This window comes from Pan paniscus, chromosome 12, assembly GCF_029289425.2.
Source record: "Pan paniscus chromosome 12, NHGRI_mPanPan1-v2.0_pri, whole genome shotgun sequence".
In the NCBI taxonomy this organism is placed as follows: Eukaryota; Metazoa; Chordata; class Mammalia; order Primates; family Hominidae; genus Pan; species Pan paniscus.
The window spans coordinates 15,694,181-15,712,507 of NC_073261.2; the positions used below are offsets into that span (position 1 = coordinate 15,694,181).

Sequence of the window (18,327 nt, forward strand, 5' to 3'; positions counted from 1 at the left end):
CAGATGGATTTAATACTGTGATGTCATTAACTTCTTTGAAATGCTTCATATACAACTGCTATAGTTAACTGAATTCAAGCTGCATCTTAAGAATTATGGTTTCGTTTTTGTTTTAGTTTTAAATTACTTTTATTTTTGACATTTACAAGCATAAGGAAGACGCTATAATCTCTCTTGAGTTGTCACCCATCTCTAACAGTTTTCAACTCATGGACAATCTTTTGGCGTAAATAGGGGAGAGTTAGAGACTTAAATCCCACACATCATTTCTTTCCCCAGTGAATAATTCAATGTTTATTGGATTTCTCTGTCACCTATACCTAGTTTATGTTCATTTTGCCTGTGTTATTGTGAATGTCTTTTTATAGTATCCTAAATAGGGCTCATATATTGCATTTGGTTGATGTTCCTTAAGCTTTATTTTGTTGTTGTGTTTTTGTTTGTTTGAGATGTAGTGTTGCTCTGTCACCCTGGCTGGAGTGCAGTGGTCCGATCATGGCTCACTGCAACCTCCGCCTCCCGGATTCAAGCGATTCTCCTGTGTCAGCCTCCCAAGTAGCTGGGACTACAGATGCACGCCAGCTAATTTTTCTATTTTTAGTAGAGACGAGGTTTCACCATGTTGGCCAGGATGGTCTCAATCTCCTGACCTTGTGATCTGCCCGCCTTGGCCTCCCAAAGTGCTGGGATTACAGGTGTGAGCCACCACGCCCGGCCATTTTGTTGTTTTTTTATCTATAACAATTATATATATAAGTATATTTTTAATGTGCCACTTATTAATTGAAGAAAGTGGTCGTTTATGCTATAGCAGTCCTATATTTGGGTTTTAATCATTACAGGGTAACACTGAGCTTGTTCCAATTGCCTATAAATAGGAAGATCCAAGTGCAATTGGGTGGGATGGTGGACAAAAACACATCATAGATGGTATTGTGTGCTTTCTAAGACATCAGGAGGCCCAGAATGTCCAGACATCTTACTTTTGACTGATTGACCTTATCTAGTTGGTGCTCTTTAACATGTTCCCCATCCCCTGTAAATCCTAATAACTAAACTGATAAGAGTCATCCTCAAAATTGAGCAGGCATCTGAATCATCTGGTATACTTACTAAAATTCCAATTGCTGGTCCCCAATTTCTGACCCAAGATTCTGCATTTTTAGCAATTTGTTGCTGATACTTCTGGTCTGGGGCCCATACCTTGAGAACCCCTGGTCTAGAGGCCTGATAAGATTCAGGCTTAATTTTTTTTACAGACATACTTCATAAGTAGTATTGATAGTTTCTTTGAACCTGGTGTTTTAATAATCTTTCTAATGATGAAGGAGGAATGTTCTCAATACTGACAGTAATCTCAGTTCTTCAAACTATAGGATAGGTTTCTATAGCCACAATAGTATTTTTGTCACAAGGGCCCAAATAAGAATACATCATGTATATTTTTAGTACTTATTCAAATTACAAATTCACTGTCTTTAATTTATTCTAACAAAAGTAAACCTAATTTTATAGTTATAAAAAAGAAGAAATCTACTTCTAGTCACCTAAGAGTAAAACTGCCCCTATAAAAAACAAGACAGAAATCTCAAAATTAAAACTAATTTTATAGTTATAAAATTAACCAGGACTTTAAGAACGTTTGCATTTTAAAATTAAAGTTTTCAATAGTTTTCAATACAACAATGATACTATCTCAAAATACTCAGCATGTCTAACAGGCCTCTTTTAAAAGCTCAGCATGTTTAATGTAGATGTTGCTAACGTCCAGGTGGCTCCTATAAGTTAAGGGTCCATTGATTTAGAAGTTCTAAAAGAGACTAACCTAAGGGATACCAATAACAGATATTTTTAAAGAATTTCCTAGAGGAGATACACATTAGAAACCCAGAACTCTAAGATGTGCATTTGCTAAGTCCTGTAAACAGGCAGGAAAACACATTTACATTAGTTTGCCCTTTAAAGATTATTTCCTACTTGTCTCTTATCAATGTGAGTACATAAAAGAGACCTTATTACAATTAAAAACAATGATGGTTTAGCAGCAGATTTAGATACCTTACATTCTCTCTTTAAGAGAGAGAATGTAAGGCCTGGCGTGGTGGCTCACACCTGTAATCCAGCACTTTGGCAGGCCGAGGAGGGTAGATCACCTGAGGTCAGGAGTTCAAGACCAGCCTGGACAACATGGTGAAACCCCGTCTCTACTCAGAATACAAAAATTAGCCGGGCGTGGTGGCGCATGCCTGTAATCCCAGCTACTTGGGAGGCTGAGGTAGGAGAACTGCTTGAACCCAGGAGGCAGAGGTTGCAGTGAGCTGAGATGGTGCCATTGCACTCCAGCCCGAGCAACAAGAGCAAAACTCCTATCTCAAAAAAAAAAAAAAAAAAAAAAAGAATGTAAACTACAAGATGGTTCAAAAGAAATTACACAGAATTCAGCATGGGAGAAACAAAAAACAATAGTGGGAAAAGACATCAAACATGTTTTTACTAATCGAAGTTCTAAAAGGAGAGACAAGAATACAGCACAGATAATATATGAAGAGAATGGCTGGAAATCTTTCAGAACTGTTGAAGGATATCTATCCACAGATTCAAAAACCCAATAAAATCTCAAGCAATATTTAAAAAAAAGAAGAAATCTACTTCTAGTCACATAAGAGTAAAACTGCCCCTAAAAAAGACAGAGAGAAATCTCAAAAGCAGCCAGAGAAAGAAGACTCATTGCCTCACAATAGACTTCTCAACAGCATTGGTGTAATACTATCTCATGTACTAAAAGAAATAACTGCCAACATTTTATATTTTCCAAGATCTCTTCTGGAAAACAAAAACTTTAAGAATCTGCCTTCACTGAAAATTCTTAATGATGTACTTAAAGCAAAAAGAAAATTTCCTAGGTAAAAGGTCTAAGATGCCAGAAAGAAAGACATGCAAAGGAAACTTACCACCATATTACAGATATGGACTGTCAGTCTGACTGGTCACACTAGGGGCATTTTGTTACCAAGGCCTTGAAAATAATAACCAACACTGCATACATGAGGGATGCCAGAAGAAAGGTCTGAGAGCCATTCTTCCTGGCACTGAAGGAAACAGGGCCCATCAGAGCAAACAAGTACCTTTTGCCTCTCTCATCTCCTTGGAAGCAAATGTTTATAATCTCTGGTTTTGTGTAAAGTTTATAACAGTATTTTTCATTCAGGTTGCTACCTATTAGTGGATGGTGAAATTAATTTGGTGGATCACATTCAGAATATTTTTTTTTAAATCAAAAGAATACAAGCTGGGCTCAGTGACTCACACCTGTAAGCCCAACAGTTTGGGAAGACCAGGCAGGAGGATTCCTTGAGAACAGGAGTTCAGAATCAGCCTGGGCAACATGGCGAGACCCTATGTCTACAAAAATTTTAAAATATGCCAGATCTGGTGGCATGTGCCCATAGTCCTAGCTACTCGGGAGGCTAAGGCAGCAGGATTGTTTGTTATAAGGAGTTTGAGGCTGCAGTCAAACTTCTGGTCGAAATCCTGGTCACGCCACTGCATTTCAGCCTGGGCAACAGAGTAAAACCCCATCTTTAAAAAAATATTAAGAAATAAAAATAATATGTGAAACATTAGAATATGTTGAATCTGGTAAGGATAAGCAATTATTTCTTGAAACTCTACATATATACATGAGTGTTGGTAAATACCTGACTGTATCATCAGCTCTAGATATAAAATGTTTATGATGTTGGCTGTGAGTTAATGAGGAATAGTTTTCCTTTCTGTGGGTTTGGGTGTATTTGGGAAACATTAGCTTAGGGGGTAAAGTAGGTTACCCAACTCTGAAAAGCAGCATCAAAATCTTTATAATAAACACATATTAGGGGCCCAACTTAAATTTCAAGCAGATGTCATGAGCTGCTCAGAGTAGCGTGTTACAACTCTGCGTTATAAGGTAAAATGACTTAGAGTGTAGCAGTAGTCCCCAAACAATGTCAAATAGACAGTGGTAAGTATAGATTGCTCTTCTCCTTGCATCACAAATGTTAATTCACCCTGCCCCCACACGCATTAAAACTCAGCATATTTCACAAATTGAGTGTTTCATTTCTATTTGAGATAGACTTATGGTAAGTCAGCTTTGCTCCCCAAATAAGTTAGCCATATAGTACTTCTATATGCAAAATTTGAATCTCAATTTTACTACTCAAGCCGGAAGTAAAAGTCATTTTTCTATATCTTCTTTGCTCCCAGACTGGGTTACAGTTTACAGATCTGAATATTGTCACTTGTACACCATACATACACAAAGGTCTAAAACTCTCTACAAGTAAATAAAGAAAAAAAGCCCAGCAACCCAATAGGAAAATAGGCCAAGCCTGTTATAGGCTTTTTGATCATCTCCAGACTGGCAGGAAGAGAATGCATACTCACACTGTAAGTGCCTGATTTGATTTGCAGAGGATATAGAACCTTATCAGAAAACAGCCTTCCAAGGCAAGAGCAAATGCACCCTATCTAAGCACAGCTTTTCTCCAATTCTTATTTACCTAAGGAGATGAATAGCTGCCAGGAACATTGTTTGCACAAGGGCAGGAGCCTGCCAGATCTGAGAACACAGCAAAATTTTTATTTTGTCAAAAATCTTATATTCAGCTTACACCATTCATTTCAGGTGAACATACAACAGTCTGCATTTCAGTTTAGGGAGATGTTTACAGTCGTCTGGTTCTCTTTATTCTTGGGAACAAGGTTACCTCACTTGGAACACATAACCAGTGCCAAGTTGTCCATCCCTAAGCAATATCGCTTCCTCCTACTTTCTAGAAGTTCTTCAGATTGTGGAAGACAGACTTTTCAGAATTCTTTGCCCTCATTCCCTCCTCCAGAAATGCATGCCTTTGTATAATCTCTTCCCCTTGAGAGCCAGTAGGCTAACCTAATGAGTTATTTTTAACCAGTAGAATACAACAAGAATGATAGATTACAAGAGATTGTGGCTTCTATCTTGCTAGCGGACTCTCTCTGTCTTCTCTGCTTGCACACTTTGTTGAAGCAAGCTACCATCCCAGAGGCAAGGAACACAGGCCATCAGTTTAGCAGCCTTGAGGAACTAAATTCTTCCAACTACCACATAAGTTTGGAAGTAGATTCTTCTCCAGTCCAGCCTTCAGATGAGACCCCAGCCATGCCAACATCTTGATTGCAGCCCTGTGAGAGACCTTGAAATAGAACCATTTCTGATCTCCTGACCCACAGAAACTGTGAAATAAATATGTGTTAAGGTACTAAGTTTGTAGTAATTTGTTACGCAGCAGATTGTAAATAACACGCAGATAAAACCAGACAGAACAGAAAAATAAAATGGCTTTAACTCTAGAAAGTTTCCCCATGTAAAATTTTGAAAATGCTACTCTGCCTAAGGTCAAACTGTCATACATATATATGTATGAAAACACAGAAAGGTGTCTGGAAGGGTAATACCAAATTAAATCTTTATCCAAGAGGAATGAAAACCAGTATTCACACAAAAACCTAGGCACAAACCTTGTGAATATATTAAAAACCAGTGAATTATGCACTTTAAAAAGGTGAATTATGTGGTATATGAATTATATCTCCAAAACATTTAATTAAAAACCTGTACACAATTATTCATAGAAACTTTCTTTAAAATTGCTAAAAACGAGGAAGATCTCAGTTATCCTTCAACTGGCAAATGAATAAACAAACTGGTACAGCCATGCAATTGAATACTGCTCAGCAATAAAAAAGAATGCACTGCCAGTTCAGCAACATGGATAATTCTCAAATGCATTATGCCAGTTGACAGAGGTCAGACTCAAAATACTGTGTACAGTGTGATTCTACTTATATGACACTCTGAAAAAAGCAGAACTATAAGGACAGAAAACAGGTTAGTGGTTGCCAAGGAGTGGGAGAAGCAGCCAGGGAGAACTTTGAGGAGGTAAAAATGTGCCAGGCCTTGGTTGGTGGTGGTACATAACTGTGCATTTGTCAAGACTCAGTGCTATATGCTGAAAAGGGCAGGTTTTACTATAAGTAAGTTTTACCTCAATAAACATGATTTTTAAATGATTAAAACTTTGGTTTTTGTTTGTTTTGGTTCAGTTTTAAGGTTTACCATAAATCTATTGGTTTTAGATTCTAAGTTGTATATAAACTTCTGTTTTAAAAGAATTTTTTAAAAAATCCTCTTATCGTCAACAATATTTAGTTGTGCTGGAAATTTTATTTTGGAATTGTTTAATAGAGAAAGACAATAAATAATGTTCAAGAACAGACATTGATTCATAACATCAAAGTATATTGTGAGAAGATGGTATTTCAGAATAGAGGAAGAATTTCTTATGTGCTGGTAAGATTGTTTGTAGATAATCATTTCTGCATAATTTTCATAGCTGGATTGCTTTAATAAAGCCATTTAAAGGTTAAGTTCTAGATTGCTTCATGTTGCTTATCAATGTTTTAAAGCTAAAATAGAAAATTAGCTGTTAAGTTGGTTCAACCGGAAATTCAGTATATCCTTTAAAAAGAGAAATTTAGTAAGCAGTGTGTCTAAAGAATGACATATGGTTGGGTACAGTGGCTCGTGACTGCAATCCCAACACTGTGAGGCTGAAGTGGGAGGATCACTTGAGCCCAGGAATTTGAGACCAGCCTGGAAAACAGACCTGCATCTCTACAAAAAAACAAAAAATTACCCAGGCATGGTGGTACACACCTTGTGGTCCCAGTTGCTTGGGAGGCTGAGGTGGGAGAACCACTTGAACCTGGGAGATCAAGGCTGCATTGAAGTCTCATCACGCCACTGCACTCAAGCCTGGGTGACAGAGCAAGACCCTGTCTCAAAAAAAAAAAAAAAAAAAAAAAGAACCCCCCCCCCCACCAAAAAAGGCATGTGATCAGTAAAAAAGACATTATTTGCTTATATTGTAGAGTGGTTCTAAAATATAGATTTTACATTGAGAAATTTTAATACTCTCTTTTTTCTTTTTCTTTTTTCTTTGTTTTACTTTCCAAAGATGAGGAAGAAAATGCTTCCCGTTATTCTGGATGAGCATCCTATCTTCGTAGTTGGTTTGGACTTCCGATAGGTTGATGGAAGGAATACTGTTATTAACCAAATAGAATCTGTTTACAAAAATGGTTCGTGTGTGTTACCATCATTCTTTTGTCAAAAAGTGTGTATATATGTTTGCATTTACATATGTTTGTACATCTGTATGACAGATGTATTTTAAAAGTTTCAACTCGAAGTAAAAGTACAACAGCTTGAAGTGTTGATACCAGGCCACAGCCCTCTAACTCATGTGATCTCCCATGCATGCTGCCAGAATAAAACCACCAGGAATGAATTCACTCCCCACTTCTCTGGAACCTCAGAACCCACCCATTTCTCGGCAGTACTGTGAATTTTGAAGTTAAACTAAATTTTGGTACCATACCAACTGGAATTTAGGCTTTAAAAATAATGTTTCAAGGCCAGGTGTGGTGATTCATGCCTGAAATCCCACTACTTTGGGAGGCTGAGGCTGGAGAATCGCTTGAGGCTAGTGAGCTGTGATTGTACCACTGCACTCCAGCTCGGGGAACAGAGCGAGACCTTGTCTCTAAAAATAATAATAGTAATAAAAATAACGTTTTATGACTATTTATTGCAAGGTCAGATTTACAGATTGTTATAAATTGTTGAGAAACTTTTGTGATTAGAATATGAAGGAAAAAGCTTTGTTGGTAAAAGTGACATGTTAAGGGGCTATGAAGTAAATATGCTGCAGTTAATTATGCTAAGTTAAAATACAGTTTAGTTATTTGCTTTAAAATAAACTCTTCTTTTTTTCTTTATACTATCTTAAAACTCATTATGTTGTCAGAGCCCTAGAGCTGGCTAGTGTAACACTGACTATGAATAGGTGGGCCCACCACTTGAGTTGAGGTGATTTCATGGTGTCTTTCCAGGCTCTTGATAGGGTGTCACTGCATGCAAGCCATTGAATCTGTTTTGAGGATCCTCTCCATTTTCCCAAATAAAAACCTATCCCAACAGTGACTATATCACTCAGCATTGGATCTAAATATAAAACTGGTGCTTTCAGTGTTTTTGGCAGATAGTGTTCCATAAGCTTTCCATCAGAAGGGATTTTAGACACCTTAGAGGTCCGTGCTACATCTTCACAGTTCCTCCGAATAACCTTAGGTGGTAGTGTTACTTGCCTTTGACACCTGTGCATATGTTTTAATGACTAGATCCAAACTGTGTTGTTCTTAAATCAAAAATGGGATAATTTTTAATATTTATGTATTAATCACACAGTATGCTCTCTGAAGTTCTCTTAAGCCTTCAGTTTATACTCTTAATTTTCTTTCTGAGCTGGGGAACTGACTTTGCACTTTGGTTACACAGAACATTGGTTTCCAATTTAGTTTAACTGAAATTTGCTGCTGATATGTTGAGTTTGTTCTTTAAAAAATATCTCATATATCTCGTCTTTCCTCCTTAGAAGAACAGACCTAACTAGCGAATGTATGAATGAAAATGCATCTATTTCAGAGCCGACATGAAGAGTTTAGTTTTTTTACTTTATAAACTGTGAATATGAGTATGCCAGCTGCATACGATGTAACTAATCATATTTAAATATATTTCACTTTGGCTTTAGACCTTTTGAAGTCTGTATAAACTTGTTTTGAAATACAGTCTCCACTTATGAATGTCATAACAAAATACTTTTTTGCATGATAAAAAATTACTTTGATTACAAAAGGCATATTCTTTCATGGTTTCTGCAATGAGAGGAAGTGTAGTGATTATTTTAATATTTCTATTAAATATGTTTAACTGTATATTTTTATGGCTGCTCTTTTATGTTACCCACTGTCTCTTTGGGGTTGTTAATTGGTTTCTGAAAGGGAACTTCAAACTCCTTTACTACTGGCCTTCCATGGTTGGTCCCTATTAGGTTGTTGAGAGAACGTCGACCAACTCTTTGATACCCGCCAGGTAGACCGTAGTACCTGCCATGTCTGACACCCTGCATCCAGCTAAAACCAGAAACAGCGCTGGGCCTCCCTGTGGACAAGACATTGATTTGACCAGAAGCAGATGTCTGGCTAAGGCTGCCAACCAAAGGGTGGCCTTAGATGAAGGGCTTTGTTCAGTTAGGGGCACAGGTCATTAATTTTTTTTTTTTTTTTTTTTGAGACAGAGTCTTGCTCTGTCGCCCAGGCGTGAGTGCAATGGCGCAATCTCGGCTCACTGCAAGCTCTGCCTCCCAGGTTCACGCCATTCTCCTGCCTCAGCCTCCTAAGTAGCTGGGACTACAGGCGCCCGCCACCATGCCCGGCTAATTTTTTGTATTTTTAGTAGAGACGGGGTTTCACCGTGTTAGCCAGGATGGTCTCGATCTCCTGGAGGTAATTGATTTCTTTGGATGTTTGGACTAGGAGTTGGGGAGAGACAGAGCAGAAAGAGAAACACAGATGCCACAAGGAGGAGGAACAGAGCTGACCCTGGATAGGACTGGACACAGCAGCCAGACCAAGAGAGGCATCTAGTGAGAAGCAGCTCTTCAGCCCTGGGCCTGGTGCACACATCACTCCTTGGTTTCTAAGAACCAAATTTGGCCCAGCACAGTGGCTCATGCCTGTAATCCCAGCACCTTGGGAGGCCAAAGCGGGTAGATCATGAGGTCAAGAGATCAAGACCATCCTGGCCAACATGGTGAAACCCCGTCTCTACTAAAAACACACAAAAAATCAGCTGGGCATGGTGGCGTGCACCTGTAGTCCTAGCTACTTGGGAGGCTGAGGCAGGAGAATCACTTGAACCCAGGTGGCAGAGTCCAGTGAGCTGAGATCACACTACTGCACTCCAGCCTGGTGACAGAGTGAGACTCTGTCAAAAAAATAAAGCCAAATTCATACAGTCCCTGAGGAGTGGGAACTGATGCACATCTCTTGTATACAAGAAGCTATGCTTGTGCTCTGAACCGTGTAAGATTGAGAATTGTATTCCTTTAAAGAAAGTTCGGCAGAACTGTAACTGAATTACTAACAAGGCACTGAGAAGGCATACCGTACTTTGTATTCTTTTTAAAGTCCCTGTTAGGTGGTGATGTAGCTGGAAGTGTATAGTATTGAGGATGTAAAGTTTCCCCTAAAAAATTTTTGGTATTTGGCGAATGGCATAACACATCAAAAAATTGGTTGTATCATATGATTAAATTGCAATGTGATGATTTCAACTTGGTGGAAGACTTCTACTTTGTCTTGGTATGTGAAAATCCCCTTTGCTTCAAACTTAATACACACCAAGGAAAACAACCTGATACAATTTTGCAAGTGTCTTTGAGCTAATGGTTTTTCATGGGTTTTAAAAAGCATTGGGTTATTTATGTATAATTATGTAGAAAGAAAATATTTGTTCCATTCAAGATACGGTTACACGAAAAGGCATCTAGTTGTGACCTTCAAATTATTACTTATATACCTATAGAAAATTCCTATAAATAGGCTGGGCGCGATGGCTCACACCTGTAATCCCGGCACTTATGGAGGCCAGGGTGGGCAGATCACCTGAGGTCAGGAGTCCAAGACCAGCCTGGCCAATATGGTGAAAACTTGTCTCTACGAAAAATACAAAAATTAGCCAGGCATGTTGGCCCATGCCTGTAGTCCCAGCTACTCAGCAGGCTGAGGTAGGAGAATCGCTTGAACTCGGGAGGGGAGGCTGCAGTGAGCCAAGATCACACACCACTGCACTCCAGCCTGGGCAACAAAGTGAGACCCCCATCTCAAATAAGGAAAGAAAATTCCTATGAAGAAACACTATACCTCTGAGTTTCAATAATAGAGATGATTAACCCAGTTTCCCTGCAAGGATGTGCTCACTGTGAACAGATGTAGTGGTTACCACTCCAGATGTCTGCCTAGCATTTGAGACAACAGTCTCTGTCACCCCTGCCTCTCTCTGGGAACTTCTGCCCCACCACTATACAGAGGGGCAGTAGGCCCAGCCATAATCAACTGAAACAGACACAGAGTTATGAACTGAGCCTAGGCAATTAGGTTTTCTCAGGAATATGGATCTGGGACTAAAGAACTCAGCATCTTCCTGTGACTGGAATTGTAGCATGTAAGTACAGAAGCTTTGGAGTGCCCAGAAAGAGCAGAGAAAGCCAGCCAAGAGAGTGCCAGGTTTAAGCTGACATAAGAGGTCAACAAAATCGTGAAGTGAGTGTTCTGGGGACCTGAGAGTCAAGGGACTGGATTCTGTACAATGTCTCTGCATCATCATAGTAAACTTCCTACACATGCTTTGAAAGCAAATATCAGATAATTTGGAGCACAGTATAATGGTAAAGTATAAACTGTGAACTTACACAAGGACACCACAATTTCCGCCTCACTGACGAATAACTTGGGGCATGTTCTTGACTGCTCTGAGCCCCCATTTCTTTATCTGTAAAAAGGAAATAAATTACATAGTTGTGAGTTATTGGATGACATAATAAAACCCAGCACAGAGGGCTGGATGCAGTGGCTCACACCTGTAATCCCAGCCTTTGGGAGGCCAAGGTGGGCGTATCACAAGGTCAGGAGATCGGGACCATCCTGGCTAACACGGTGAAACCCCATCTCTACTAAAAATACAAAAAATCAGCCAGGCATGGTGGCGGGTGCCTGTAGTCCCAGCTACTTGGTAGGCTGAGGCAGAAGAATGGCTTGAACCCAGGAGGCGGAGCTTGCAATGAGCCGAGATTGCGCCACTGCACTCCAGCCTGGGTGACAGAGCAAGACCCCATCTCAAAAAAAAAAAAAAAAAAAAAAAAAAAAAACCAGCACAGAGTAGGCATGCCAGCATTCTCTCACTTCTCAGCCTGCAAAAAGATTTACCAATTTACCTCATTTTCTTCTGTTCCTTGTTCTGACCTCAGTGCATGACCCATAGCACCAAGTGTTACTGTCATTTATGAGTGAACAATTGTGTTAATAAGGAAATAAATTGAATGTTTTCCAGCATTTTGACCTTATTTTTTAAAACTTTCTACCTCCCAGAGCTGGGAAGAGATTCCAGATTTCCAGACTTAGTCCAGAGTCATGACTAATGCTGGACTTCGTCTATAGCTCTTATTGAAATGTCAGAAAACATTTTTTGCCCCCAAAACTATTAACTGATAAATTTATAGCATCAAACTGCATTTTTTAAAGGAGGCTTTTTGTTTTTTCTTTTTTGAGAGAGAGAGAGAGTCTTGCTCTGTCGCCCAGGCTGGAGTGCCTTGGCATAGTCTCAGTTCTCTGCAATCTCTGCCTCCCGGTCTCAGGTGATTCTCCTGCCTCAGCCTCCCAAGTAGCTGGGACTACAGGTGTGCACCACCACATCCGGCTAATTTTTGTTTGTTTTTGGTAGAGACGAGGTTTTGCCATGTTACCTAGGCTGATCTTGAACTCCTGGACTCAAGTGATCCACCCACCTCGGCCTCCCAAAGTGCTGAGATTTCAGGTGTGAGCCACCACACCTGGCCAAAAGAGACTTTTTTTTTTTTTTTGAGACGAGTGTCGCTCTGTCGCCAGGCTGGAGTACATGGTGCCACATGGTGGCATGGTCTCAGCTCACTGCAACCTCCACCTCCTGGGTTCAAGCGATTCTCCTGCCTCAGCCTCCCGAGTAGCTGGGACTATAGGCACGCGCCACCATGCCCAGCTAATTTTTTGTATTTTTAGTACAGATGGAGTTTCACTGTGTTAGCCAGGATGGTCTCGATCTCCTGACCTCGTGATCTGCCCACCTTTGCCTCCCAAAGTGCTGGGATTACAGGCATGAACCACCGCGCCCAGCCCATGCCCGGCTAATTTTTTTTTTTTTTTTTTTTTGGATTTTAGTAGAGACAAGGTTTCACCATGTTGCCCAGGCTGGTCTTGAACTCCTGAGTGCAGGCAATCCGCCCACCTCACCCTCCCAAAGTGCTAGGATTACAGGTATTTGGTTTTTTGTTTGGTTTTCAAGCAACCTTTCTAAATTTTGCTATGCTCACTCTTTCTTCACATGTTGGTACTGGCTAGATACAGATTTTGCTTTCCTATTGGAGACTCTTTTGAGAGCTGGCTATCCCCTCTTCCTCTGTTTCTTTTTTCTCTTCCCTACTTTCAAGTTTCTTGCTCTTTTTCTTACCCCATAAGTTACCAGAAATTCATACCCCCTTGAGAGGGCTTTTTGTTTGAACTTCAGTCTTTAGTTTCATCAACTTTTCTAAGGAAATTGATCTGTTAATGAAAGTTGGCTTGCTTGACTTCAGAATATCTGTATTATTCAGTGGTGTGTTTTTCTGGTTGCTTTGTTTGAGCATAGTGTAAATATCACCCATTGCATAGCTTTGGCAGTGACATAAATCTAGCAGCCTAAGATCGAGAAAAGCTAGAAGTCTCACCACAGATTGTATTTCAGTGAAAGGGATTCTTTTTAACTGCTTATAAAATTAAAGAAAACCTATAAACATGGAAAACAATTATTAAACCCACCATATGCTCATACTGATATTAAATGGTGTGCCAGATTCTAGAAAGAGTTACCTTTTGGTAAGAGCACTGCTTGTTAACTATAGTTGATTGCTTTAGATGTCTAGTGTGTACACAAAAGCATGAATTTTATTCCTTATAACCAAAGTAGAAACCTACTCTGAGCAATTTGACAAAAGGTTTACATTATTTATTTTAGTGTAGTTTAAGATTACAGTAAGATACAATTCCCAAAGAGTGAAATATAAGGCTGGGCGTGGTGGATCATGCCTGTAATCCTAACACTTTGGGAGGCTGAGGTGGGTGGATCACCTGAGGTCAGGAGTTCGAGACCAGCCTGGCCAACATGACAAAACCCCGTATCTACTAAAAATACAACAATTAGCCAGACGTGGTGGTGCGCACCTGTAATCCCAACTACTAGGGAAGCTGAGGCAGGAGAATCACTTGAACCTGCTGGGGCGGAGGCTGGAGTGAGCTGAGATCATGCCATTGCACTCCAGCCTGGGCACACTCTCAAAAAAAAAAAAAAAAGTGCAATATAACTTTTCACAAAATATGGAACTGTGGTAGTCTAGAACAATGTCTCAATATACCTCCTACACTAAGTATAATAGTAAATATCTGTATTTGGTGGCATAATATGTTCTTAGTATAAACCAAAAACACATGCTGAGCATTGGACATTGTCCAATGTTTAATTCATATGATTCATTCTGAGTTTCTGACTGAGATCATTCTTTCAGACTATGTGTATTTCTCCTGGGATCCATAAAATATGCAGCCCTAACATGATTTTATTTTTGTTTCCTTTCCTGGAAAAGGAGAAATCATTCAGATCAGCTTTCATATTGCCTTACAGACGATGGCTTCAATATAGTTTGAAAGGGACTCCTTTGTTCTAGAACTGCTCTAACACAGTAGCCACTAGCCACATGTGGCTATTGAAAGATTGAAATGTGGTTATTCCAAATCAGGATGTACAGTAAATATAAAATACACACCAGATTTTACATGAAAAAAGTAATGTGAAATATATCACTAGTAGTTTTTATAGTGATTACATGTTGAAATTTTAACATTGTGAACATATTAGTTTAAATAAAATGTATTGTGAAAATTAATTTCACGTTTCTATTTACTTTTGATAAAAGCACTACTAGAGGCTGGGTGTGGTGGCTCACTCCTGTAATCCCAGCACTTTGGGAGGCTGAGGTGGGAGGATCACGAGGTCAGGAGACCAAGACAATCCTGGCTAACACGGTGAAACCCCGTCTCTACTAAAAACACAAAAAATTAGCCAGGAGTGGTGGCAGGCGCCTGTAGTCCCAGCTACTATGGAGGCTGAGGCAGGAGAATGGCGCGAACCCAGGAGGCGGAGCTTGCAGTGAGCTGAGATCGTGCCACTGCACTCCAGCCTGGGCTTCAGAGCAAGAATCCGTCTCCGAAAAAGAAACACTACTAGCACATTTTTAAATTACTTGTAGTGATCTCATTTGTAACACATTACATTTCAATCGTATACTGCTTTTCTAAAGAGTCACTGCTAAGCCCTGAAATTAACTCCAAATACCTCCCTGGAATACAGTGCCAAGGCAGGGGCTTCCTTGAACTTCAACCTCTAAAAGTAAGCAAGAATTGAGAAATATCTTCTGCTTTGAAAAATATTCACTCCCCAACCCTAATACATCAATTAAATATTATTTGGGGGCTAACTAAGCTCCTATTTTAAAATGTAAATTGAAGAAATTAGGCCAGAGTCATTCCCATCTTAGTGCCAATCATATAATCAGATAATTAGATTGCTATTTCCCTAAAGCCTGTTTAGTTTTTTTGTTTGCTGGTTTTGTTGTTGTTGGGTTTTTAAATTTGTTTTTGTTGTTGTTGTTTTGAGATGGATACTCACTGTGTCACCCAGGCTAGAGTGCAGCGGCATGATCTCTGCTCATTGCAACCTCCAACTCCTGGGTTCAAGCGATTCTCCTGCCTCAGCCTCCTGAGTAGCTGGGACTATAGGTGCATGCCACCATGCCCGTCTAATTTTTTTGTTTTTTGGGGGGTTTTTTTGGTTTTTTTGTTTGTTTTGAGACAGTCTCGCTGTTTCCCAGGCTGGAGTGCAGTGGCACGATCTCGGCTTACTGCAGCCTCCACTTCCAAGGTTCAAGCAATTCTCCTGCCTCAGCCTCCCAAGTAGCTGGGACTACAGGTGCATGCCATTATGCCTGGCTAATTTTTTGTATTTTTAGCAGAGATGGGGTTTTGCCATGTTGGCCAAACTGGTCTCAAACTTCTGGCCTCAGGTGATCCAGCTGTCTCAGATCAAAGTGCTGGGATTCCAGGCATGAGCCACCACTCACAGCTCGCTTAGGCCTTCTGCCAAAACAAATTAGCTCTTAGAGAACCACAGGATTCCTCTTGTAATGTATTACAAACTAAAGTCTTACCTACTCTTGAAGAGTAGAAAACATGAAAAAGTTCTGTGTTAGCCCTTAGAATAATTAAAAATTCATAAGCTCTGAAATAAATACAGGTAATAAAATTATTGCATATGACAAAACAAAAGTTTAAATTGGCGTTTGTAAACTGCATGAAAACCACGTTTCTCACTACTAGAAAAAGAAAAAAAGTTATAAATAAGCCAAGAATTCCAGAATGAATCCTGTGGTGCCAAATATATGTAAACTACAAGGAATAACAGTGACCTTACACTGGAAACACCTTAACCATGGGCCAAGGTTAAAGATATAACAGCATTCTCACACCCCTTGCACAGCTACCCCCAATGTTAACATAACTGTTAATAAATTATCAAAACTAAGAAATTAGTCTTGGTATAGTATCACTAACTACACTCCAGACCTCAGTCAGGTTTTCCCAGTCTTTCCTTCAGTGTCCTTCCTCTGTTTCAGGATTCAATCCATGATCCTTGACACTTGGTACTTTGTCAGATGTCCTGCTATATGGGTTTGTTTGATGTTTTCCCATGATTAGGGATAGACACTGCAAGACTCAGAGCTACTTTACAAAGAAGCCTCTAGGGAGCTCCCCAGAGAAGACAGGGGAGACAACACAAGGACACTAGAGGAAATTTTAGCCTCTGACATCCATGACTATATAGCAAAGAGTAAACAAAGCCTAACTCCTAGCCAGAGAAACACAAAATCTCATACTAAAGCCTTACTTAACTCAGTTCCTTTCACCCAGTACATTATATACAGCCTCAAACAAAAAATTACAAAGCATACTAAAAGACAAGAAACCCCACACTTTGAAGAGACAGAGCAAGCATCAGAACCAGACTCAGATATGAAAGAAATATTGGAAGTGTCCAACCAGGAATTTAAAATAACTAAGATTAATATGCTAGGGGCTCTAATGTAAAAACAGCATAACATGCAAGAACAGATGGGTAATGTAAGCAAAGAGATAAAAACACTAAGAAGAAATAAAAATGAAATACTAGAAATAAAAAACACCATAACAGAAATGAAGAATGCCTTTGACGGGTTCATCAAAAGAATGGATATGGCCAATGAAAGAATCAGTGAGCTCGAAGAGATGTCAATAGATACTTCAAAAGCTGACACACAGTGAGAAAAAAGAATGAAAAAGAAAAAAACAGATGAAGAGTCAAGAACTGCGAGACAATTACAAAAGGTGGAACACAGAGACTTTTTGGAAATACCAGAAAGAGAAGAAAAAGAGAAAGAAAGCCGGGCGTGGTGGCTTACGCCTATAATCCCCACACTTTGGGAGGCTGAGGTGGGCAGATCACAAGGTCAGGAGATCGAGACCATCCTGGCTAACACGGTGAAACCCTTTCTCTACTAAAAATACAAAAAATTAGCAGGGCGTGGTGGCAGGCGCCTGTAGTCCCAGCTACTCAGGAGACTGAGGCAGGAGAATGGCATGAATCTGGGAGGAGGAGCTTGCAGTGAGCTGAGATCATGCCACTGCACTCCAGCCTGGGCAACAGAGCAAGACTCTGTCTCAAAAAAAAAAAGAGAGAGAGAGAAAGAAACAGAAGAAACATTTGAAGCAACAGTGACTGAAAATTTCCCCAAATTAATGGTAGATAAAGCTATGGTCTGAATGTTTGTGTCTCCTCAAAAGTTATATTGAAACTTAATCCTCAATATGATAGTACTGAGGTGGGGCTTTTGGGAGTCAATCAGGTTATGAGGGCTCTATCCTCAGGACAGAGATTAGTGCACTTATGAAAGAAGCCCCAGGGAATTAGCTAGCCCCTGACACCATGTGAGGACAAAGCCAGAATGTGTCATATATGAGGAAGCAGGGCCTCACCAGACACTGCTAGTGCCTTGGTCTTGGACATCACAGCCCCTAGAACTGTGAGAAATAAATTTCTGTTGTTTATAAACTCTCCAGTTTATGATATTTTTGTTACAGCAGCCCAAATGAACTAAGGTAGACATAAAGGAACAGATCCAGGAAGCTCAAAAAACACCATATAGGATAAATAACAAAAATGCTACATCAAGGTATATCTTTTTTTTTTCCTAAGGTGGAGTTTCGCTCTTGTTGCCCAGGCTAGAGTGCAATGGTGCAATCTCAGCTCACTGCAGCCTCTGCCTCCTGAGTTCAAGCGATTATCCTGCCTCAGCCTCCTGAGTAGCTGGGATTACAGGCCCCCGCCACTAGGCCCAGCTAATTTTTTGTATTTTTAGTAGAGATGGGGTTTCACCATGTTGGCCAGGCTGGTCTCGAACTCCTGGCCTCAGGTGATCTGCCTGCCTTGGCCTCCCAAACTGCTGGGATTACAGGCATGAGCCACTG

At 40.0% G+C, this 18,327-nt stretch overlaps 1 protein-coding gene and 1 long non-coding RNA gene across 3 annotated transcripts in view; one reads left to right on the top strand and one right to left on the bottom strand.

Annotated features, from left to right (window-relative positions):
• Window positions 1–8,859, top strand: part of RGPD8 (RANBP2 like and GRIP domain containing 8) — a 57,765-nt gene extending 48,906 nt beyond the window's left edge. For both annotated transcript variants that reach the window (XM_055107410.2, XM_055107411.2), the window contains exon 23: window positions 7,038–8,859. In XM_055107410.2, the coding sequence (XP_054963385.1) occupies window positions 7,038–7,072 (35 nt within the window). In that variant the 3' untranslated portion in view covers window positions 7,073–8,859. The remainder of the gene's footprint in view (window positions 1–7,037) is intronic.
• Window positions 5,154–17,858, bottom strand: LOC117978973 (uncharacterized). The gene is made up of 3 exons (XR_004669594.3): window positions 16,390–17,858; window positions 11,397–11,476; window positions 5,154–5,253 (listed from the first exon to the last, which is right to left on the bottom strand). It is a non-coding gene; the product is annotated as an uncharacterized LOC117978973 (long non-coding RNA).
• Window positions 17,859–18,327: the final 469 nt, after the last annotated feature.